General features: G+C 35.9%; 1 protein-coding gene and 1 pseudogene across 1 annotated transcript; one reads left to right on the plus strand and one right to left on the minus strand.

Annotated features, from left to right (window-relative positions):
- Window positions 1-1,749: 1,749 nt before the first annotated feature.
- Window positions 1,750-7,029, minus strand: LOC129909499 (uncharacterized). The gene is made up of 2 exons (XM_055986577.1): window positions 6,979-7,029; window positions 1,750-6,825 (listed from the first exon to the last, which is right to left on the minus strand). The coding sequence occupies exons 1-2, from the start codon at window positions 7,027-7,029 to the stop codon at window positions 1,750-1,752; spliced, it is 5,127 nt and encodes a 1,708-aa protein (XP_055842552.1).
- Window positions 7,030-12,327: 5,298 nt separating this feature from the next.
- LOC129921042 (C2 domain-containing protein 5-like) lies at window positions 12,328-26,069 on the plus strand (annotated as a pseudogene).
- Window positions 26,070-26,311: the final 242 nt, after the last annotated feature.

A 26,311-nucleotide genomic window follows, 5' to 3' on the forward strand; every position in this document is an offset into this window, starting at 1 on the left:
ACATTCAATATGAAAATTCAAAGCAAAACAAAGGCATTCTTTTGTTTACAATGTTATAAATGCAATGTATTTTTCATAGAGCTGCAATGAGAGGAAAAACTCCACAGTGCTTATATGTGGTAGTTTTCCCGTGCATTTTAAATGGCACCAACACATTCAACTGTGGAGTTGAGCTCAAAACAATTAAAAACAATTTAAGTGCTCAGTAGAGGAGTTAATTCATAAAAAAATAATATAATAAATTCAAAACACGAACCTTTTTTTTTATTTCTGTACATATTGAAAGCGAAAAAAGGGAATTCGTGGCGATCTCTTCTTTTTCTGCTGATGTTGTTGCTGCTGCTGCTTCTGATTTGGGTGTTGTTAATCAGTCTGTTAATCAGTCTGTTGATGAAACATCTGAGTTTGATGACGTTGCTAGAGCTATATTAGATGATGCTGATACTGCCGGTGGTGATGATGATGACTGTTGATGCTGTTGATGGCTTAGGTTTTTGATGTATAAGTATTATTATTATTATTTCTATTATTATTATTGTTACATGCATACATACATACAATTTTGAATTTTTTTTTTTTCTTTTTTTTATATTTGAACCTAATTATTGTACTATTTGTATATTATTTGATTTTAATATAGTTTCTTTTTAACAGAGCCTAATTATTGCATTATGATTATAAAATGTTTACTATAATTATTTATATCTCTAATTCTTTTTATCTTAATGATTTGGTGCAAATATTTTCCCCTTTTATGTCAGTGGTGTTGGTGGTGATGGTAGTCTGTTTCTTTTTACTATTTTATGGTGATTGGTGCAGATCCTGATAACGTGAGGTCCGTTCTGAATGTGTTGTGTGATGCGTTTGATGGTATAAGTGTTTGTTGTTTAAACGCTGAAAGTATAAGAGCTAAATACACCATGTTATATCAAATGTTTAGTACCTCTAAGTTGGATGTTATTATGGTAACTGAATCGTGGTTGAATAGTTATATTTCAGACGCATTAGTATCTTTACCTGGTTTCAATATGCACAGGAGTGATAGGGAAAATAGAGTTGGAGGTGGAGTTTGTGTGTATGTACGTGAAAATATTTCAGCTGCTACAGTTTTCAAATCAACTGAAACTAACATTGATTTTGTTTGTGTTGAAATGAGTAATTCAGTTGAAAAGTGTTTAATTGTAGCTGTCTATAGTCCCCCGAATATGTTTAAAGAAGAAAACCTACGTGAATTAGAAGAAGCTTTATTGAAACTCGGTCCTAAATACACTGATGTTTTAATTGGAGGTGATTTTAATGTAAATTTTTTATCCAATAACAGTTTGTTTCTTGTGATAGTTTTCACAAGCGAAATTAAAATTAAATTAAAGAGACAAGTCCAACTTTATAGGATATTTTATATATATTTAAAGTACTTGCTGCTAATAAAAAATACACGTCTGTCTTGTCGTGGCTAGTTCAACGATATCATTTCTTTTTATTTTATTCGACAATCCTTATGTTCAATTTTCGTTAAAATATAAGAGAGACATTCAGCAAAGTTTTAGTGTTGACTATTTAGTTCAATTTAGTATTAATTAAGATTAATTATTTTTTGATTCATTTTCATTACTTATAGTCTAATACAAGTATATACAATACTTCAAAGATATAACATTGTGTACAGTAAATTAAATTATAATATAAACATATTATTCGGAGTTCGCAGCTTAAACATCCTGCCCGCCTTGAAGTATCCAAAGGGTATCTTCAATCATCTAGTGGAAGCGGTGCTATCCGATGAATTGACCTTCGAATAACGCCCTTTTTGGTATTGATATCAACAACACGAACCTTCCCATCTGAAGATTGAATCAAATTTGTTATTCGTCCCATTAGCCAGTTTTGTGGAGGTGCATTGTCATCCCCAACGAGAACTAGGCTATTAATTTTGGCATTTTGAGATGAATCAGACCATTTTACTCGTCTTTGTAAGTCTACCAGATATTCCTTCGACCATCGATTCCAAAAATGCTGCTTTATCAACGTCAGCTGTCGCCATCTCTTCAACGTAGGCATCTTGTAGTCAGTGACCACTGGTTCGACTATTGCATTTAATGGACCACCAATTAAAAAATGACCAGGAGTAAGGACTTCTTCATCACTCGGGTCATTGGACATCGCATACATTGGACGGGAATTCAATATAGCTTCTATATCAGCCACAACAGTTGACAGTTCTTCAAAGGTAAGGGAAGTTTCCCCGACGGTGCGAACGAGATGTTTTTTGGCTGACTTTACGGCGGCCTCCCATAGCCCACCAAAATGTGGAGTCTTTGGAGGTATATGATGGAACTGAATTCGCTCTGCGGCACACCATTGACTTATTCTTTGTTCCGTTTTCTGGTCAAGAAAACTTCGCCTGAACTCTTCTAACTGGTTACGGGCCCCAACAAAATTCGTTCCATTATCGCAATACAGATCCTTGCATAAACCTCGCCTTGCTACAAATCGTTTAAGTGCTGCAATAAACCCTTCAGTAGTTAAATCTGAGACAACCTCCAGATGGACCGCCTTCACAACGAAACAGACGAAGACGGCTACATAAGATTTTGAAGTTCTTTGCCCTCGCAGCTTGTAAGTCGTTTGGAACGGACCGCCAAAGTCTACACCACTCTTTAAAAATGCTCTTGCAGGCTGCACTCTGTCGGTAGGCAGATTGCCCATAATTTGACCCAACATCTTTGGTCTATATTTGAAACAAGTCCAACAGCTACTAACGACTTTCTTTGCAAGTGTGCGTACATCTAGCACCCAGAACCTCTGCCGCACTATTCCAACTAGAGCTTGGGGACCTGCATGGTAATTTTTATTATGTAAAAAAGTTAAAAGGTTTTTGACAAAAGGATTAGATTTAGGAAGAAGGATGGGATATTTTACAGAATAAGGTATGTCCGCATTCTGCAGACGCCCACCCACTCTAAGGAGTTTAAATGAGTCACCGTCGAGGAAAGGATTGAGATTTTTGACGGGACTCGTAGGGCTAATTATGTCTTCTTTTTTTAATTTATAAATTTCCTCATGGAAGTTCTTTTGTTGAATATTCCAAAGAATTCTGAGCAGCGCATTGTCAATCTCATCAGCTCTGATAGGTGAATTATAACGAAGCTCATATTCTTCAAAAACTGTTTTTTCTTCTTTTTGTTCTTTCTCTTCTTTCTTAATTATCATCTTTTTGCGAACTACGATGATCCAGCGAAGTATAAGCGCAAATATTTGACATGTTTTGTCAATGCTTTTAAAACGCAAGTACATATTCTCAAAGTGATCATCTATAATTTTCGCCAAAAGAACTACATTACATTTTCGCATTCCAGGAGTATCTTTTCTTATCATTGACAAATCTTTTTGTTTAGGCCACATATCTTGTGACAATTTAAGGAATTTTGGACCCGAAAACCACATGCTGTCCATCAACTCACTTGCATAGGCACCCCGAGATACAATGTCTGCAGGATTTTGTTTTGTGTTTACATGCTTCCAAGTAGCTTGGGGCAAATTTGTTTGTATTTTTGATACTCTATTCGCAATAAATACTTCCCAACTCGAAGGATGTGCTGACAACCAACAAAGCACTATTTCGGAATCGGTCCATAAGTAAATATCGTCAACTATATGCGAGAAATTTGGAAGAATCTTTAAAATAATAGAAGCAAGCAATTCCGCTGCACATAACTCTAATCTTGGCAAGCTTTGAGTTTTTATAGGCGCTACTCTGGATTTTGCCGTTATCAAGTTGCAAGAAACTACCCCATTTTCGTCAACAGACCTTAAATAAACACAACAGCCATATGCACGTAAAGATGCATCCGAGAATCCATGAATTTGTGTGTTTCTTGACCTCAAGCTTAACACATATCTCGGAACTTTGACCAATTCCAACTCTTTCAAGTGATTTCGAAAAGCTTCCCATTCAGTAAAAATTCGTGCTTGAACTGATTCATCCCAATCAGTCTTTTTTACCCACAAGCTTTGCAACAGAATTTTACCTTTCACAACAACTGGGTTAACTAACCCCAATGGGTCAAATAGAGTAGACAATTCAGATAGAATAATGCGCTTTGTTATTTTCTGGTTTAACTTAATTTCTGGAATCACATACTGGAGCTCGTCTGAAGATGGATTCCATTTGATTCCTAAAGTTTTAATAATGTCTGCATCATTTATTCTAAGTGGTTTCTCTCGTTCTACTTCTGGTACGACATCCAACAAAGTTTTTTCATTCGACCACCACTTACGAAGCTCAAAGCCTGCACTAAGTAAAAGGGTTCTAACTTCTTCATATATACCAAAAATTTCTTCTGGCGAATCTCCCCCACTGATTAGGTCGTCCATATAAAAATCCTCATTCAGAACTTTTGAACCTAATGGAAACATACTTGCACCTTCTTCTGACAATGTCTTTAAACAGCGGGTAGCTAAATAAGGCGCCGAAGTTGTTCCATAGGTCACTGTATTTAACTGGTACACCTTTAACGGATCCGTTTGATTAGATCTCCAAAGAATACATTGGTATTTACGATCATTTGGATTCACTACTATTTGGCGGTACATTTTGGAGATGTCAGCTGTAAGTGCGTATTTGTAACAGCGAAAACGTAATATAATTGAGTAAAGATCATCTTGCATTATCGGACCTTTCATTAAAATATCGTTTAAGGATTTACCGGATGAAGTTTTAGCACTACAATCAAAAACTACTCTAAGTTTTGTAGTTGTTGATTCCGGTCTGAGCACGTACTGATGGGGGCAAAAGTACTTCATATTTTTAGTCTCAGCATCACTAACTTCCGACATATGTCCTAGATCCTCATACTCTTTCAAAAAATTTACGTATTGTTCTTTTACAACGATATTCTTCATAAGCCTCCTTTCCAACGACATAAATCTCTTTTTTGCTATTTCAAAGGATTCTCCTAATGCCGATGGATCTTCTTTAAACGGAAAACTCACAACATATCTGCCTTCCCCATTTTTCTCTACTGTATTTTTGAAATGTTCTTCACATTTTTCTTCTTCAGGGTTAAGCAGTTCAGAAGTTATGGGATAGTTTTCTATTTCAAACAACTTTTCAACACGTTCGTGGAGATATTCGTCTTTCGACAACTGCTCCCCTCCTACAAGGCAAACTGTCCTGGCTGATACATCTGATGAATCATATGATCCCGAAACGACCCATCCAAAAAGGGTCTTTTGAAGAGTAAGCTTCTCTTCCAATTTGATCTGACCAATCGATAAAAGGTCAAAGAAATGGTCTGCGCCTATCAACATATCAACTTTAGCAGTTTCGTTGAAGTTTGGATCTGCTAATACAATATTTTTTGGTATTTTCCAACTCTCTACCTCAAATGATTTGCTAGGCTGATGATTAGTAATGTTTTTGATTACAAGAAGCTCTAATTCAGTCTCAAACTCAGAAATCCTGGATCTACAAACCGATTTTGTGGTGTATCGGACATTTGTGACCCCGTTCCCTATTCCACTTATTTGTATATCTGACTTGGATTTTGATAGTCTAAGTCTTTGCACCATACTTTCAGTTATGAAATTTAATTGCGAGGCCGAGTCTAACAAAACACGCGCAGGTTGAAAATTACCATAACTATCTTTAATTAAGACAACAGCTGTGGCTAGAATAGTTTGATTAGATGACCTGCCAACTAATGAAGCAGAGCTAGACTGGCCCTGGCCTGAGCTATCGTTCGCATTATTGACCGAAAATCTATGGAGTAGCTTATTATGAGGTAACGAGCAAATGCTGCACTTTGGCTTAGTACAATGTCGCACAGAATGATCCTTTCCCAGACAATTTATACAAAGGATACGCTTTTTAACTTCCAGGAACCTCCTTCCCACTGGCAAGCTATCAAATTCTGGACAAGAATCAATAAAGTGTTGCAAGGACTTACAATATTCACATTGTATGCGCTCCGCGGCTAACGTTGTAGCTTTAAATTTCCTAAACTGCTTTTTTCCACTATTTTGCGAACTTGAATGATCGGATTTCGCCTGACTCTTAGCAGAAGTGCTTGGCTTTGGAATCCTAGCTTCTTTTGCTTCTAAGCTTTTACAACGACGATCTAAAACTTTACTAAATTCATCCCACGTTGGGAGCTTATTATAGTCCATTTCATCCTGCCATTTCGATTGAGTTTCTTCATCCACTCTATCCATAGCTAACGAGATCAAAATCGAGGAAGCTATGTCTTCGTAATTTCCTATTGCAAGCATTGCAGTGAAATGTGTATTAAAACTATCCTCCAAATGACGTAAAGATGAAGCAGATATTTTAGAAAGTTTTGGAAATTCTAACAAACTATTTATGTGCTCTTGAAATAAAAGAGTCTTATTATCAAAGCGGGCCTTTAATCTATCTAGTGCTTTCTGATAATTTGAGCTAACGACATTAAAGTCTCTTACAGCATCCAATGCTGAACCAGAAAGATATCTGAGCAAGTAATTAAACTTTTGCAAAGTGTCAAGGCTTTCGTCTTTGTGAACTAAATTCGTAAATAATCCCATAAAATTAGGATATTCTGAGAATTTACCGGAAAACGTAGGTAGTTTTATTGGTTCTAACTTTGAGCGAGGGCGGGGGTGCTCTGGAAAATATGTTGCATTTAAATGCTCAGCAGCAGTTGTGTTGCCCCTCATGTCCGATAACAATGTCATTATTTTTGTTTTCGCGCAAACATAAATTTCTTCTACCTCTTCACGAAAAGCCTCATTAGCCTTTTCTTCGTCAGGGTTATTAAATCTTTCAATGGACGATTGAACATTCAATATCTGTTTAAAATATGACTCAAGAATCCCTAAACGACATTCTAGTTCGGGTTCTGAAAGCGTACTTCCCTTCTATATTATAAGGTTCTTCGTTCGACTCAGATTTCCCTTTGATGACGCACGTAATCCTTTCAAGTCAGCCAAAGTCTTCCCTACGCTCTGTTCACTTTGTGATGCCTCATCTTTACTTTGCTTATCGTCAGGCATCGTAGCTATCTAATGCCAACAATTTTCGTTAATTCGAGGATAATCTTTAGCAACAACAAATCTGCACACAACAATTTACAAATTCGCCAGCAGCAACAACAGCAACTCCAACCGAAGATTTCATAAAAGACCCAACACCACAATAAACTATCTATTAGCAATGGATAATTGCACCAGCAGCAGCAACTCCGACAGTAAGTCCAACAGTAGATTCAAAAAACCCAAATGCAAGAAATAAGCTATGCAAAATAGATTAGCCTCTCTTAAGATGCAATCAATTTTCTTATCAACGACAACTTATTGTATCCAATTAAGCCTATGCCAAGTTTACTTTTTAGAGAAAATATTCGGTAAATAACTAGCAACAACTATACTTCTAGTTTGTTTACGTTTCCTATCAACATAATTGATAAATGTTGACTTATTAACTCTTCTAGCAACAATGTTTAAATGATTTTTAATTCACCACACTAGATCTTCTAGCAGCAAGTATTTACAAATTTGTTTACCAACAATTTACTTCGCAACAAATTTCTATCAGTAACAACTTTGTATCAGCAACAACGAATAAGTTTCTCAACAATTTTAATAAGAAATCATATATATAGAATCAAGCTTACTTGTGGTTTCAATCAACTCAATGTTTCAAACGATCCTCGATACAATCCACACTGCAACACCGGGTTAGAGTTCTTTCGGCGTTTGAGTGACGATTTCACACTGCAGACTCGATCAAAGCTAATCTAATTGCCTGGTTTGATGAAATGTTGGATAACTTTTCTAGGTATGAGTGATAGCTTTTTCTCCATGCGGTTGCAACCTTGCTAAATTTGTATGTCACTGCTCCAAGAAAACGATGACCAAAAAGCTTGATGTACATACATATAGATTGGTGACTCAGAGACTTATATTTCTTCTTCTTTATTCGAATTTATGTACTGCAAATATGAGTAAAGAAATTAAGAACTTTTAGAGTTTACCACGATCGGTTTCCTTCCAACTTTTGTAGGGCAAATTCTGATTAATTGCCAGAATCCACTTATTGCAATTTTTAAACTTTAATTTTATAAATTTACAATAAAATTTAGATTGATTTATATTGGAAATACTATATACTCCCGGGTTTCGGCACCAATGTTTCTTGTGATAGTTTTCACAAGCGAAATTAAAATTAAATTAAAGAGACAAGTCCAACTTTATAGGATATTTTATATATATTTAAAGTACTTGCTGCTAATAAAAAATACACGTCTGTCTTGTCGTGGCTAGTTCAACGATATCATTTCTTTTTATTTTATTCGACAATCCTTATGTTCAATTTTCGTTAAAATATAAGAGAGACATTCAGCAAAGTTTTAGTGTTGACTATTTAGTTCAATTTAGTATTAATTAAGATTAATTATTTTTTGATTCATTTTCATTACTTATAGTCTAATACAAGTATATACAATACTTCAAAGATATAACATTGTGTATAGTAAATTAAATTATAATATAAACATATTATTCGGAGTTCGCAGCTTAAACACAGTTTTACTCGATTTTTCTGTGATAAAATGGGTCTATCGGTTATAAATAATCAATGGCCAACATGTTTCAAGTCTGAAACTAATCCCTCCTTGATTGACATGTTTTTGACCAGCTCAAGGTATAGAATTTTGGGAAATGATCAAATTAGACCGACTTCTGATTTCATATTTTGCTCGTTTCAGTTTGATGTTGACAGAACTCATTTTTCTCGAACATTTACCTTTAGGTCCTTTCGTAACTTTGACTTTGAAGATTTAAGTAGAAATTTCTCTAGTTTTGATTGGAATCAGATTTATTATTTGGGTGATGTTAATAGTAAGGTACAATTGTTTAACAACTTATTGACTCAGTTATATGATAACTATATCCCATTAATTACTAAGGAGTTAAAAACTAATAGATGTCCTTGGTTCAATGGCAACCTAAAATATATCATTCGGGAGAGGGAGCGTTTTTTCCGTAGATTCAAAAATAACCCTACAGAATTTAATAAAAGGCAGTATATTTATGCTCGAAATAAAGTTAATTCTTCTATTCGCAATGCTAAGCGTACATATTTACTCAAGAAACTTGATCCCTCTCTCAGTTCTAAAGAACTTTGGACCAACTTAAAAAAATTTGGAGTCAAGAATGATAAAAATAAAATTAAATGCCCGTTTACAGCTTTAGAAATGTCTAATGTCTTGATTCCTTCCTTGTCAAGTGCGATAATTCCTCGAAGTATATTTGCTATGCCTGAAAGTGAAAGTTCTTTCTCCTTTGACTGCATAGGTGCATGTGAGCTGGTAAACTCTGTCAGATCCAGCGTTGCCAACCCGTTCAGTCAAAATTATGCCTCACTTGAAAAAAAATTATGCCTTTTCAAATAAATTATGCCTCAATTGAAATTTCTTAGTTTATGCTTAAAAATTATATACAAAAAGTACACAAGTACACAAAACGAAATGTTTATTTAATCAACTTATACATTAAGGGCAAATTTTCAATAGTCAGATAAACCTCAGATAGAGATTATTCCTAGGAATAAAATTTTTTATATTGAAATTTATTCTTCTGATAGTCTAACTGACGATTGAAAAGGCAACTTATTTGTCACGTAACGGAAACTTTTTTTCTTCGAAAGGAATATTTCAAGACGTTGCTTCATATAATTGGAAGAAATTTGCGGCCAATTTTTTTCACCAATAAAAATTATTAGCCTATTTGCAAGCGTTTTAGACCTTTTTACAGCAACAAAATTAGATTCTTTTCTAGTAAAAGTTATTAGTGTGAACAAAATTCTTCGAAAAATTAAACACTACTAAGAGTTAAATGGTAAAAACAAATTCTGTATATAAAACTTCGAACAACCTTTATTTAAAAGATATAGAAAATATAAGTTTTTAGTCTTTTTGTCAAAATATTTAAAAAAAATATTCGAAAGTTTTAAAATATAAATCAAGAGTAGAAAGAAAAAAATTATGCCTTTTTGGCAAAAAATAAGCCTCAATGCCTTAGCTAATAAAATTATGCCTAAAAGGCATAATTATGCCTCAGTTGGCATCGCTGGTCAGATCAGTCAAATCTAATGCGATTGGTCCTGATGATATTTCGCCGAAATTTGTAAAACTCATCCTACCCCTTGTTTTGAACCACTTACTCCATATATTCAATTTTTGCATCTACAGTGGTGAGTTTCCGGATGCGTGGAAAAATGCATGCATTATTCCTGTTCCCAAAAAAGTAAATCCCTCTAATCCTTCTGAGTATAGGCCTATTAGTATTTTATCGTACCTGGGTAAGTTATTTGAAAAAATTATGCATGACCAAATTCAAATCTATCTAAATGAACACACATTCCTGACAAAATGGCAATCTGGGTTTCGGCATAAACACAGCTGTGAATCGGCAGTAATTAAAGTCACTTCAGATATCCGCTTTGCTCTTGACAATGATAAGTTTGGTGTTATGGCGCTCTTAGATTTTTCTAAGGCATTTGACAGCATTGACCACTCTATACTTCTTTCGAAGCTTAGGTTAAATTTTAATTTTTCGAACACTGCGCTCAAGTTGTTGTGCAATTACCTGGTAGATAGAGTTCAACGAATAAAAACTGATACTGGGATGTCTTATCCTTTTATCACCAACATCGGAATACCTCAAGGATCGGTCTTAGGTCCTCTGTTATTTTCTTTGTTTATAAACGACCTTCCTGACATCATTTGCAACTGTCGAGTACACTTATACGCTGATGATGTAATAATTTACATATGTCGTACAGTTGGCTTGATGGAAGACTGCATTTTTAGATTAAATGAGGATTTAAGTCGCATTCTGACCTGGTCTAATGAAAATTGTTTAAAACTTAATCCTACCAAGTCTATCGCAATGTTATGCTCAAGAGATGATCCCAACCCGTTAGATTTTCCCCCAGTTGTTTTAGATAATGAAATAATTAAGTATGTCAGTCATGTTACTTATCTGGGCTTTAAAATAGATAGTAATCTTAGTTGTTGTAAGGCCATTTCTGACACTATCAGAAAAATTTATTGCGGGTTAAGATCTCTGAGATCTTCCTCTGACTTATTGTTACCTGGCATGAAAAAACATCTTATAAAATCGTTAATTATGCCTTACTTTACTTATAACTCTTTAGTTTATCCAATTTTAGATTGTGAGTGTAAGCGAAGATTAAATGTTGCTCTGAATGATTGTATTCGATTTATATACGGCATACCTAGGTATTCTAGTGTATCACATCTACGTCACATCCTATTTGGGATGAACCTTGACGAGTACCTGAAATTCAAAATAGTGTTGAAGCTTCATAATATCATCCACAATAGATGTCCTAACTATCTTAGTGAAAATTTAAATTTTGCCCAATCACAAAGAGGATTGAAACTAATCTTGCCGCGTTTCTCACACACCATAGCTGAACGTTCATTTTACGTGTCTGCAATTCGTTTGTGGAATGCACTCCCAAACGGATTGCAAAGCATTACCGAGCCTGCGGACTTTAAGGGGAAATTATTTTTGCACTACTCAAATTCTAATTAAACTATATTATATGTATTGTCTCACTTATTGAGCATTAACTACATATATAAAATCTTGAATGAATTATTTTTGCTCTCTTAAATGAATTATTTTTGCTCTTTGAAAATTTACAAATTATTTAATTATAAATGTATATAAAATAGATATTTATTTTAATTTTTTATTTTTTATTTTTAACCTTTTGAATGTTAAGAAACTTTGTTTGTTAAATATGTATAGATGCTCCAAAAGATCCTTATCTTAATGCGTCATTGTAAACTAGATACTTATCGAATAAATGAAATGAAATGAAATGAAAAATGTGTGTCGTGAAAAGACTAACAAATAAATGCAAAATAAAAGTGAATCAAGAGCATGGTGTCTCTTTTATTTATATCTTACTTGAATAGTTTTCAAGTGATTTTTTTAAATATTATGTTAAAAGTACATATATATATTTATGTCGCTATATTGTTTTTTCTCAAACTATTCATTGTGAAATTACCTGCAAGGCTGTAAAAAAAAGTAAATTAAAGATATAATTTTCTTCTGAAATCTATATAACATTTTATTTAATTTATTATTTTGTTAAATTTTCTCTTTCTTGAGAGTTTGTTTTCTGTTATTTATATTTATTAAAGTTTTTATTACCAAAATAAGGGGGTGAGGTTACATTAATTCCCAGCAAGCTGAAATTTGGTAGGATTGTTGGAAACACCATCATAAATTAAATCTAAAAAGTCCTCATCGATCCGAGACCTGGAAAAAGAATATATTTGGGGTCAAAGGTCACAAAAACTGGAAAGTCATGAAGAAGCCTGGTACGCAGCTCGCGCTAAATTTAAGCTGAGATAAAAATCCCATACAAGTTATCGATAATTTTTATGGGACTCATTTTAGCTCATATACAATTTTTCGATAATTTGTATGGGAGCTAAAATTTAGCGCGAGCTGCGTACCAAGGCTTCTCGATACAGATTTTTTTCTAATGACTCACACACCTGCAACTTTTTGTGTATGAACACAAAGTCGAAGGAGAATCGTGGTGAAAAAGTGAGAAAAGGAAAACGAACGTAGGAAAGACAAAGACAACAAGACAAGGTATAATGCGTCATTTTGTTATTATTTTGTCGTTTGTTGCAGTATCCGGTCCATAGAAAAAGGAATACCTAGAGACGCGACTTCGGTTGGTTTTTCTCATAAACAAAAAATACCAAAACTGGAAACTTTCGTACGTCTTTCCCCCCAAAACCCTTTTGTGTACAATGCTGTCTGTGAATATATGTGATTGCCACCACGGTAAATGACGTTAACACGGACACACCCTTCAAGCAAGAAAACGGAGTCCAGAAAAGACAGTCCGACCTCCGACCGCGAAAAGCGGGGTTGCACTCACACACTTGCAACTTTTTGTGTATGAACACAAAAGTCGAACGAGAATCGTGGTGAAAAAGTGCGAAAAGGAAAACACCATAAAATAGAGACAAGTGCAACCCCATTTTGCAAATTTGTTTAAACGTCAAAATTAATTAAACAATAAAAAAAAAGTAAGCGAGTGGAATAAGCGAAAGGTAATTCAAAGAAATTTTATATAAAAATAAAAAAAAAAACTAACGAATTCCAGCTGAAATAAAGAGATGAATTCATCACACACGTGAATGAATTCCTCCTATCGTCAGGTGTTATAATAATTGTGTTCTTGCGTTTTATTACTATCCATATACTTTCCTACTGATTCTTAAATAATAACAATCAAATAACAATTTTTCTGTTCATAGGCGAGTGCTGATCATTTTAGAACTAACTGTTTTGAACCATGAAGCAGAAGTTGGTAAAAAATTGGTAATCCTGTACAATTTACTGGTGAAGCAACAATTGCCAATAAACACGCAGCAGAAACTGCTGCTCCACCAAAATTGGCCAGTGAATCAACATACCCATCGAAAACAACCAATGGAAATTTATATAACTCTTCGTCAAACAACAACTATAATAGCACTTCAATGAATCAATCGATGAATGCTTCCTTCCATGACTGCTCCCATAGCGAGTTCAACTCCATATCAAAGCACGTGTTACATCCAAGTCAGGCATACGCACTTGGAGTAATGCTAAAGGAGAAGGCAAACCCTTTAATATGGATCTGCTAGACGAAACTGGTGAAATTCGTGCTACAGCATTTATGGAGCAATGCGACCGATATTACGATTGAAGTCGACAAAGTTTATTTTTTCTCAAAGTGCCAGCTGAAACCAGCAAATAAGCAATATTCTTCTCTTAAAAATGATTACGAGATGACATTTACAGGCGAGACACTAGTTCAGGCTTGTGAAGAAGAAGATGATGGCATTCCCCAAGTTCAATATAATTTAGTGCCAATTTCACAAATTGCAAATATTGAACCTAAAGCTGCTGTTGGTAAGAATTTTAGAAATATTTATTTTGTTGAGAGGAAATAAAATCTTAAGTTTTTCACATTGGTGCACATTAATGAAAATGAAAAGATTTGCTGTTCGTCGCAAAGGCAGAGTACCCGATGTATTAATGGCCGCAGTAGAAATCCCAGATTCGTTGTTGGTCATGGGGCTGTTTTATGCAAGCTCAAGTAGTTCGTGCTTAAAAAGATTTGCGTTCTGAATCGAATGCCAAAGATATCCGACGGTTTGACATTTTTAGAATATGAACTTCATAGAGTGCTCATTAATAAATTAAAAGCCAAAGGTATGAATGCCATATTCGGTCTGAAAGCTCAAGTGTCAATTGGTAAGCGAATGATTGCGCTCATAGCAACTGGAACAGCAATTTTCCTTAAAGCCTTGCCTCCCCCATTGGTGCCGAAAATTGTCGCTGGTAATACTTGGACAGATAAAGCGAAACTAAATGAATTGCAAAAGAATTTACAAGAAACATACGAGCGCAATCGTGAAATCTATCAACTTAAATCAATGGATCCAGACTATGTACCAAGTACCCGATGCCAATCGGATACTGATGAATCGGATCATGAAATTCTTGAGATGGATCTAAATACTGGAGATAAAGATGCTTGTGTTTTGGAAGTCGATGATATTGAAAATTTGGAAATTATTTCCCTTTTAATGGAACCTTCGCCACCAAGTGGTTTTCATATGGTGAATACACAGACTGTGCCTGGCTTAAACGATATGGAAATAGTGAGAAATTTGCAATTTTTCACACAAGTTTGGAGAGTGAAATTGGGTCACAATCAAGGTGTCAATGGATTAGCTAATCATTTCCAAAGGTATAAATTTTCTTTTTTTTTGTAATGAAGTGTTTTATTTTTATTATTCATTTTTTGATTTAGACTTTGCCAGACTATATTTTTCAAATTACGCAGAATGATGCCGTGTGCAATATGTGATCCTAGATTTCTTTTAGATCTTCAGAAAGTGTAAGTTCTTACCATTAACTGCGACCAGAATTGTATTTATCAAATAGACTTATTTTGACAGGATGAAATCCAACTTCTGGTATCAGGAATGGCACTGGGACTTAGAGAAGTAAATAAATTTAAAAATCGACGAAAAACCATTAATAATGATGGAGCAGTTAATGTGAATGGATCAATTAAAAAGTCACATGATAAGGAATTGATATTTCCTCTAGATGAAGATCAAGCTGTGGAAACACCTACTCCAGTTCCAAGTACACCCGTTCCATCTTCGTTATATGGAAATTATTCATTAAAGTATAGGAAAGGTTCACCATCGTCCGTTAAGATGAATGCTTCGAGAAGCATGTGAGTATTAAAGAATTTTTAAGTCAGTGAAAACAGAATGGTATTTAAGTTTAGTTTTCTATGGCAGATACTAAAGTTCTTCTTAAATTTTCACTTCCTTCCAATATTTTACAGATTATTTTGTAGTATTATGTTATTTTGTTGAGAAATTCAAAATACTGGTTAACAAATACTAGCGAATAGGCTTGTGTAGTTCGCGAACGAACTAGTTCAATGAACTAGTTCATCTTGGTGAATTAGTGAACTTAGTTCACTTACTTAGTTCAATTTAGTTCGCGAATAGCGAAAAAGATTTGTTTCAACAAACTAAACAGCAACCTAAAGCAGTCGTAATATGAAATTACAAAATAGCTTGCGCTCACCTTACATTATCATTTTTTTTATATATTTTTTTGGGTAAAAGGAAGTCCCATCTGTATAGGGAATTTTCAAATTTGGTCTTATACGACGACAGCGCCTTTTAACCCGACAGACGTTTAAAAAACGGGTGCAGAAACCAAAGTGCATATGAAATCGCATCCAATTCTTTGTTGAGCGAAATCAGTTCTTCTGCTCTACCTCAAGATTTAGATGTAAAACAAAAGGTCGCTTGTGCCAGTATCAGCGTTTCTTCTTCAAGCACCCCTTACTCTTATTTCTGAGCAAGAATAAAAATCAAGTAGCATCTTGGTCCTTGCATTACTATGATTTCCATTTAATGAAAGCAAAACGTACTTTTTCTAGTCTTTTGTCAGGAACCAGAAAGCTCGACAAGTAGGTATATGAACGAAATTAAGAATTTTTATAGAAAATAAAATATGTACATATCTGTTATTTTTAGGTTGTATTTGTTTTATTATGTAGAATGCGTCAATTTTACATAAATTTGGATACAGTTTGTAAACACTAATTTTGTTTTTTGTTCTAACAAAACCGGACTGATTAAAATAAATTGAACTAAAATGAACTAGTTCAAAACTAGTTCATTAGCGTGATTTGAACTAAAGTAATCGATCACTCAAATGAACTAAAGTGCCCAACTCTACTAGAGAATTAAGGAAAAGTTTCTTGAATATGCATTTACAAATAATTGTGACCATTCTTCAAGTTTGAAATTAATTACACTGGTCGGCAAAAAAACAAAAAAAGTCGGGAGCAAGAACTCTGTAAGGTGATTTTAATAAACTTGAGTGTGCTGAACTCAAAACAGTTAACAGATTTTTTCCATCACGTCTAGTTTTTGAGCTCTGCTCATCACAATTTTAGCTATAAAGTCCCAAAAACTAATTTTAAATGAAATGTTTTTTGACATTTGATTTAAAAATATTATTTTTTCGTAAATTTTGCTATTTTTTCAACCGAATCAGGAGTCGAAAACTGAAATTTACTTCAAATCTGCTTCAAAAACCATAAGTTACCTTAACCACCAAGATTTTGAGATATCATACTTTTCTATACCAAATTTCTTTTAGAAAAAAATAATTTTGAAAATAAAAATAAACGTATTTAAGACGATTAAATAAGGCTTTTGAATATTGCACATGTAGTTTTGCGAAAAAAAATTTAACGGTGATGAAATTCAACGCCAAAAGTACCACAAAAACGCGTTTTGACCAGTGTTATTAGTATTGTAATGTTTTATTCCGGGTTCACAATAAAACTTATTTAATTTCCACTTATATTTCCGTTCAAATAAGAACACACTTTATTTCAACTCAATTTACTTTTATTATTCGCTCAAACAAACACACTTTTAAATCACTTTATTTACTACTAACAATTCGCAACACTTTATTTCACTTTGTACTGTACTCTTTCACTTTCAAGATTAAACTGTGTCCGGTCGGTGTCTACGCTGCCTTTTATACCGGAATCTCGAGACTCGAGAACGTCCTCGAAGGCTCTCGTCCCTGTCTCTCGAAACTTCCTTTCCAGGAAGGCTTCCAGTCTAGTGGGATATTTTGAGATGTGTTCAGTGTGGGATATTTTGAGATGTGTTCAGTGAGATATGTTCAGTGGGATATTTTTAGATGTGTTCAGTGAGATATTTTTCTTAATTACTAAAGGTCCGTTCACATTTCTACCTTTGCAGTAGTAGGTAGTGTGTTCAGACTTTTATCTTAAAAGTAGTTCAGTAATTCATCGTTACATTGCCCCCCTCTTAGGATTGTTCGTCCCGAACAACTCCATTGCTTCTATCACCATTATAACGATGTAAACGGTCACAATGAACTACCTTTAGTTTGCCTCTTACCCCTCTTTGTATACGGTAAACCACGTCGTTAATTCTGGTTATTACTGTGTAAGGGCCTTCCCAGTTTTGTTGTAGCTTCGGTGATAGTCCCTTTTGTCGGTGGGGATTGTAAAACCACACAAGTTCTCCTTCTTGAAACCCTGTTGCTGTCGCTCGTGCGTCATACCTTGTTTTCATCCTGTCACTAGACGCTTTTATATTTGTCCTTGTCCGTTGGTGAATGTCAGCCAGTGTTCCTTTCAGTTTATCTACGTACTCATCCATTTCATGTGGCTCGTTTGGAACACTTCCAAATTTTATCTCACTTGGCAGACGTATTGTTGAGCCAAATAGGACTTCCGATGGTGTATGTCCAGTAGAACTATGTGTTGCACTTCTATAAGCCATCAAGAATAATGGAATATGTCGGTCCCAGTCTCGTTGATTATCATTGACTACTTTTGACAGGTGTTCCTTAAGTGTCCTGTTAAATCGCTCAACCATCCCATCAGATTGTGGATGAAGCGGTGTTGTTCGCGTCTTCTTGATGCCAAGGAGTGAGCAAACCTCTTGAAAAATCTTAGATTCGAAGTTCCTTCCTTGGTCGGAATGAAGTTCCATGGGTACTCCGAACCTGCTCACCCAATGAAAGACAATCTTATCCACAACTGTTTTGGTTTCCTGGTTTGGAATGGCAAATGCCTCAGGCCATTTGCTGAAGTAGTCCATCACTACAAGGATGTATCGATTTCCGTTGTTGGTTTCGGGAAAAGGACCTGCTACGTCTATTGCAATTCTCTCAAAAGGTGCACCCACATTGTACTGCTGCATCTTGCTTTGGATTTTTCTAGCTGGTCCTTTGCTAGCGGCACAAGTATCACATTTTCGGCACCACTTTTCAACGTCTTCTCTCATACGTAACCAGTAGAATTGCTGTCGTAGCTTTTCCAGCAGCTTGTTGATGCCTAAATGGCCTCCAGAAGTTCCACCGTGCATCTCTCGGAGAACATCATTTACCTTTGACTGAGGTACGACTAGCTGCATTACATAGGATTTACCATCTGCGGATTCCCACTTACGCCTGAGTAGCCCTTCTTGCACATGAAGTGAGTCCCATTGTGCCCAATATGCTTTTAGAGTGGGGCTTCGGTCGGAGATGTCGGCCCATTCTGGTTTCTCTTGATGTTCCTTCCATGCAAGGATGGGTTCGATGTCCGAATCTTCCTGTTGGGCCATTCTGAGTTCTTCATTACTCCAGCCGCAAATGGGATCAGCTCTCGTTCTTCTAACAGCGACAACTTCCTTTTCTTCTAGTCGTGTGCAATGTTTGCAGTCTTGCTTGCACGGGCGTCGAGATAATGCGTCTGCATTTGAATGCAGTTTTCCTCTTCGATGTTGAATCTGACATTGATACGTCTGAAGTATCTCGATCCATCTTGCTACTTGACCCTCTGGATTTTTGAAGTTCAAAAGCCAATTTAGTGCACCATGATCTGTGCGAAGAAGGAACTTCTGTCCATAGATGTACTTATGGAAGTGCTTTGTTGCCAATACTAGAGCTAGAAGTTCCCTTCTGGTCACGCAATAGTTTCTTTCTTGTTTCGAGAGTACCTTGCTGAAATAGGCAACGACCTTTTCTTCTCCGTCATGAACTTGCGATAAAACAGCACCAACTCCAACATTACTTGCATCTGCGTCAATGATGAATTGTTTGCCTGGAGTCGGATAGGCCAGCACAGGAGCTTCACATAACCGCAGCTTCAGTTCCTGAAAGCTTTTCTCACACTCACCTGACCATTTAAAGGGTTTACCCTTCTCCGTAAGTTGGTGCAAGCTTTTGGCGATTCTCGCAAAATCCTTCACAAATCGTCGATAGTACGTTGCCAGACCGAGGAAACTCCGAAGTTGATGCTTGTCCTGAGGGGTTGGCCAGTTCTTCACAGTGTCAACCTTTTCAGGATCAGTCTTCACTCCTTGGGATGAGATGATATGCCCCAAATATTTAACCTCGGTCTTGAAAAGTGCACATTTCTTTGGATTCAACTTAAGATGTGCTTCTCGTAGCCTTTGGAATACAGCCTTTAGGTTTTCACAATGGTCATCAAATGTTTTCCCGTAAACGATGACATCATCCAAATAGACTAGGCAAGATTTCCAGGTTAATCCATTTAAAACGCACTCCATTAAGCGCTCAAAAGTAGCTGGGGCATTGCATAGCCCAAACGGCATGACATTAAACTGCCACAGACCATTTCCTGTGGAGAAAGCCGTCTTCTCCCGATCTTCTGGATGGATTTCCACCTGCCAGTAGCCACTCTTCAAATCCAAAGTCGAAAACCATTGTGCTCCTTCCATTGCATCTAGAGTATCACTGATTCTTGGCAGTGGGTAGCTGTCTTTCTTCGTCACATCATTCAGCCTGCGATAGTCGACACAAAATCGAGTGCTTGCATCCTTCTTTTTGACGAGAACTACCGGTGATGCCCAAGGGCTTTTGGAATTTTCGATTAGCCCGTCTTTCTTCATTGTTGTTATCATTTCTTCAACTTCACCTTGTTTGGCCAAGGGGAGACGTCTTGCTGGTTGACGAATCGGCCTAGCATCTCCTGTATCGATTCGATGCTGCACCAGTTGTGTTCGGCCGTACTGCCCGCTGGGTGAAGAGAAGATATCAGCATACTCATGAAGAAGCCTTCCCGCAACATTAAGCTGATGTTGACTCAGGTTGTCTGAATTGAGAATTTGTTTCTTTAGTTTCTCCGAGTTCATAGTCATCTGTGTATCCACCTCGTTGATCTTAGTTATTGCGGCCACAGATTCACATTGCCCAACAACTTCTCCTTTCTTAAGCTTGATTGGGTACGGTTTGATGTTAAGTATCCGTACAGGTACCATGTTGTTCTTTGGTGCCACAAGAGTCTTCCCGATGATGATGTTTTCGGAACTTTGCTCAACTTCTGGTTCAACCATGAGGTATCGATGGCTTCCAAAGTTCCCCTTTAACTTGGTCCACACAAAAACTTCTGAAGAAGGAGGCAGGCACATGTCTTCTTTGATGACAGTTCTAATTGTTGTCGAGTTTTCGTTGCCATAGACCATTGGAATCTCTACATTTCTGTATTTCAGGACTTGATTACCTATATCCAAAATGATTCCATGCTCCTTCATGAAGTCGATTCCAATGATGCACTCGTCACATATATCTGCCACCAAAAACACATGTGAAAACTCTAGTTCAGCTATACGGATCGTAAGACGAACTTCTCCGTACACTCTTGCTGCTTCTCCTGTGGCGGTCTTCAGACGGTAGCTGTTGGTGTTATGTAGCCATGTCATCTTCACCAAGTCTCTTCGTACAATGGAGGCGGTGGCACCGGTGTCAATTGTAACCACGTGTTGTTTGTTGTTTATGGTCGCCTCCACTGTCAGACTTTTGTTGTCTCGTTTAGTCTGTGAGACTTGAATTGTGGTTCTGGGGCCATCGATACCAGAAACCAGCTTCTGCCCCTCGAAGTTGGTTCTTATTCGTTTTCCCGAATGGGAATCAAGATGAGCATGAGTGTTAGTTGTATCGCTTACCTGTTGTTGGGCAATATTCCTGTTTCCACAGTGTTGGCAAGCAGTTCTTCTTGGTGGCAATCTGCACTGCCGCTGGAGATGTCCGGTCTTGTTACAGTTCCAGCATCGAGCAGCTCCGTCTCGCTGGTTTCTTTGGAACGCGAGTTTTTGACAAGAGCATTCCTCCACTGCAACTTCTCTTACCCGATGAACGCCTTGAGAAGCCTGTTCTGCTGCTTCCATAGTCAGTGCAAACGCTAATGCTTCAGGAAGGGAACGTTTTCCAGCTGTTCGAATTGCTCGCTGAAGATTTATATCAGATACAGCACGTACAAAGGCTTCTGTCGCAAACTGATTGATAATGTCGTCTCCTGCTGTCGGATATGCCAGATGAGCCAACCTTTCAATATCTGCTTGAAGTTGTTGCAGAGTTTCTCCTCTTTTCTGGACTCTTGTATTGAGTTGGACGCGGAAGACTTCCTGCATATGGCCATCTCCAAAGCGTTTTTCAATGACCTGGACAAGAGCGTCAAAGTTACCATTCTTTTCTGGTGGTAACGTTTGTAACAACTCAGCAGCAGGACCTCTAAGAGCAAGAGTCAGCGCTATACATTTGTCTTCGTCATCCCAGCCATTTATTGTTGCAGCTGCCTCAAACTGTTTCTTGTAGATCGACCAAGAACTTTGTCCATCAAAGGTTGGTGGATGCATTTCCTTCTTCTTTAAATACTCACCAGAACTTTCTCGCACCTTAATTTTTCGAACCTTGTCAAGTTCTTCGGTAAAACTTTGCATTTTCACTTCCATTCCTTTCAATTTGTCATCGAATTTTATTTCTACTTTTTCGAGTTTTTCTTCAACTTTCTCGAACTTTTCTTGAGATTGTTTTTCAACACCTTTGATGGAAGCATCAAGAGCAACGAACTTGTTCTCGATAGCATCAAGCTTACCTTCGATGAGGTTTTTCTGTTCATCTAGAAGGTTCTTCTGGGTTTCCAATTTTTCGAGAAGATTCTGTTGTTCACTCTTTTGCTCGGTACGTTGTGCCTCAATTTTTTCGAGAACACTACTCTGTTGTTTTTCTAATTGTTCTCTCTGTTCCTTGCGTTGTGTCTCAATTTGTTCAAGAAGATTTTTCTGTTCATCCTTCTGTTCATTACGTTGTGCTTCAATTTGTTCAAGAAGATTTTTCTCGAACTTAGCAAGGAGAACAGACATCACGGACGACATATCGGAAGCGGAACCAGTACTTACTTGTTCTTCTGGCATTTCAATTTCGAATTGAAATGTGTCCAAATTTTCGTTTATCTGGGTTAAGTGATCCTGCAGACGAATAATGAGGTCATTTTTCGATCCAGCAGTAGGAAGACCTCGCTTAGTTAATTCCGCCTTCAGCTCAGTCAAACTTAACTGATTTAATGTCTTACCCATTTTAACTTTTTAAAACGCGAGCACTTTTACTTATTTCAAAATGTTTTAAACTTTGTTTTTTTTTTAAAACACACGCGCACTTTTTACTTTATTCGCGAAATTATCTGATTCGCACAAATAAATAAGTTTTATTCCACTTTTCTGACACCAATGTAATGTTTTATTCCGGGTTCACAATAAAACTTATTTAATTTCCACTTATATTTCCGTTCAAATAAGAACACACTTTATTTCAACTCAATTTACTTTTATTATTCGCTCAAACAAACACACTTTTAAATCACTTTATTTACTACTAACAATTCGCAACACTTTATTTCACTTTGTACTGTACTCTTTCACTTTCAAGATTAAACTGTGTCCGGTCGGTGTCTACGCTGCCTTTTATACCGGAATCTCGAGACTCGAGAACGTCCTCGAAGGCTCTCGTCCCTGTCTCTCGAAACTTCCTTTCCAGGAAGGCTTCCAGTCTAGTGGGATATTTTGAGATGTGTTCAGTGTGGGATATTTTGAGATGTGTTCAGTGAGATATGTTCAGTGGGATATTTTTAGATGTGTTCAGTGAGATATTTTTCTTAATTACTAAAGGTCCGTTCACATTTCTACCTTTGCAGTAGTAGGTAGTGTGTTCAGACTTTTATCTTAAAAGTAGTTCAGTAATTCATCGTTACAGTATTATCGTATCGTAGGAGATTACTTTCTTCCATGCCTTAAAACTTCTTTTTTTTTAAATCAAGTTGGTCTCAAAATCGTTTCTCCTTTCGCGAAATGTTTAACTGATAGTTTAACTCACCAAGGACATTAAAATTAAATGTTAATTAATCCAAAAATAGCAAGAAATACCACTCAGCTTTTCATGTGGTTAGGGATTTCAAAAACCTTAAACGAATACAATTCTGTTCTTGGTGTTTAGTGATGGTGTCTTTTCAAAATTCAGCCATTTTATAAGATTGGGACTTATGACCATTCTATTTACTGTCCTAAATTTATAAATAACTGTTCTCACTTTTATTCTTGTCGTTAATCCCCCAAAACTGGTAGCACATGTAAAAATTAACTCGCCTAAGAGTGTTTTTTTGCATTTTTGGTTCCAACCTTAATTTTTTTACCCCCAGAATGTTTGTATCTGAAGTCTGGATAGAGCACATTCACAATTCGTCATTTTTTTTAACTATACCAGTACTGGTACAGTACACAGTGTTTGTTTTATTTCTTAAGTTGTTTTCAGCAAAATTTAGCGATTTTAATCCATCCATGTTTTTCAAAATGGTAGTATGATTATTAAATTAGACTTAGGAAAGTCCAGTTATTTGTTTTAATAGTAAATTTGCTCGAAATCCACAAAAACATTAAAGATAACAACGGTGTACCTATTCTGATGAAGAAAAAAATAAGTTAATTTTTCCTCGAAAAATACTTTACAAAAAAAAAACAAATGGGAAAGTTATGGTCCATTTTGAAATAATTTTAGTCGTTGCTTTTTCTAACATCTTAAACTATCAAAAAACAATAAAACCTTGTTAGGTCACGCACCAATATTGGGGACAAACGGTTAATGAACATTTGAAAAGTTGTGTACCTATTCTGATGAAAAGGAGTGTAGTGTTGATTTTATAACTCACTACAGTTTTTCTAACAAGGGACCCAAGTGACAACTTTTTAGGTATTAAATAGTATTTTGGCCCATATAACATACATATAATATATTTATCCATTTATCATTGGAATGATAAATCTATATAATATCAACTCAAAAAACTTCTTGCAGCACGATTTGTACGTTAGATGATTAAAATATTGACACTAATAAATTTTGGTACGATTCGTCATTTTTCATGGGACTATTTTTATTAGTGTATAAAAAATAACCCAATTCAACTTATGGACATGTCCGGGAACCATGTTTTTGGTATACTAGATTAAATAAAAAAAAAATGGAAACTTTTCTAACGGAAACATTATATTCATAGGTGCGTTGCTATTATTTGAATTGGTAAATAAGACAAAATCTCTAATTAAATGTTGTTTTGATTTAAAACAATACCTGGGATCCTATTCCGCAAGAGTGAATTCCTCTGTGTACACAGAAAAACGTGTAAATTGCCTTAGAAACAAGGCAGAGAAAAAAATCACACTCGCGGAACATCAAATTTTCCACCTCCATGATTTGGACCCATATACAAATAGTTTCAATTTAATTGCTTCTCTTCTACCCATTGTGTTCTGTGGTCATCCGAGTTTGAGATTTGGCGATGCGGTCCACTTTATTGAAATGTGGGGTTCAAATCCGAATAATTCAATCAATTTACAGGTTCTATGATGAATACTTTTTGGCTCTTCCAATATTTAAATTGATTTGTATTTATTTTTTTTAGAACCTGACTTCCCATATCTTCAAGTGCTGGTTCCTTTCCAACCCTTGTCCATGAAGGCATTCTATTGTCCCATCGATACGTCAATGAACTATCAACAAGCAAACAAGCTGATTAAGGAACTAAAACCTAGTGTCTTGGTTATTCCTGAAAACTATAAAAAACCCCATCCAATTGCTCCACATTCCACAACTTTATATTGAACAACCGGTAATACTCATATTGAAAGGTCATATAAATTCTTCTAATTGCTTCATTTTTAGGACAAGAAAATCATCACATTCAAATGTGGCGAAACCATTCGATTGCCACTCAAACGAAAAATGGATCGAGTCTATCTTAAATCTGAATTAGAATCAAAATTGTTCCTCGTGAAACAACTCCCGGTCTGACAATATCCACATTAACTGGAATTCTTGAAGTCAAAGATAAAATACATAATATTGCTCCATGTGATGATGAATCGCATAGTAAAGCAAATACAAGTGCTGGCACAACTCTACATCCACCTAAACGTGAAGAAGTTCTAAAGAAAGTTAATATGAATATGGAGGATTCGATATAGATTCCATATTGGCGCAAGATGGAATAACAGATATTAAAACAGAACGAATTGGAGGTGTATTAACGATAAGCATACCAAGTGAAGATACGATAATTAAAATTGATGAAAACTCAACGCATATTGTGTGTGGGGGTAAGCAGTCGTTGAGACTGAAATTGAGAGATTCCCTAATGAAATGTGTGCAGCAGCAATCTGCACATTCTCAAAAACCACCCGGCCGAGTGCACCACATGCAAACCCAATTTACATTGGGAATAAAACCAACCCCTTTACCCGAAGGTACACCAATGCATCCGGATGTGATACGAATGACTGGGAATCGACAGCAGGTATTTAATAACATTAATATCATTGATCATTGTTTAATCAATATCTTTCTAGAGAATAACGAATCAGCAAGAGATATCAACAAATGAAAGAATCAACAAAGGAGGGAATACTAGACATCCAAAAGTGCACAAACAACAGCAGCAACAACAAATAAAAAGATTTATTTTATTTAATATTTATTTTAATATTGTATTTATTGTAATTTTTTAATCTAAAAAACATTAAAATAAAAAAAAAACAATTTCAGTGAACAAAATTGATAAACAGAGTTTTTTGTATAGATTCACGACATTCATCACACATCGGACACGAACACAACGATAGGTTCACGACCATTGACCTATTATATATTATATATATATCTAATAGGTCAATGTTCACGACATTCACCACCCCTCGCAGCTTGTAGGCAAACGTCAGTTGACCGCCGAGTTTCCAGTCTTGGTATTTTTTGTTTATGCTTTTTCTTTTCCACCCTACAAGCTGCAATGAGAGGAAAAACTCCA

This window comes from Episyrphus balteatus, chromosome 1 (assembly GCF_945859705.1).
Source record: "Episyrphus balteatus chromosome 1, idEpiBalt1.1, whole genome shotgun sequence".
Taxonomy (NCBI): domain Eukaryota; kingdom Metazoa; phylum Arthropoda; class Insecta; order Diptera; family Syrphidae; genus Episyrphus; species Episyrphus balteatus.

What these genes read in the sequence shown, in the direction of transcription:
- LOC129909499 (XM_055986577.1), bottom strand. Translation starts at nt 7,029, where the DNA reads ATGCCTGACGATAAGCAAAGTAAAGATGAGGCATCACAAAGTGAACAG. An exon ending in CATCACAAAGTGAACAGAGC is followed by an intron (nt 6,826 to 6,978) that starts GTAGGGAAGACT and finishes TATTTTAAACAG; the next exon opens with ATATTGAATGTTCAATCGTC.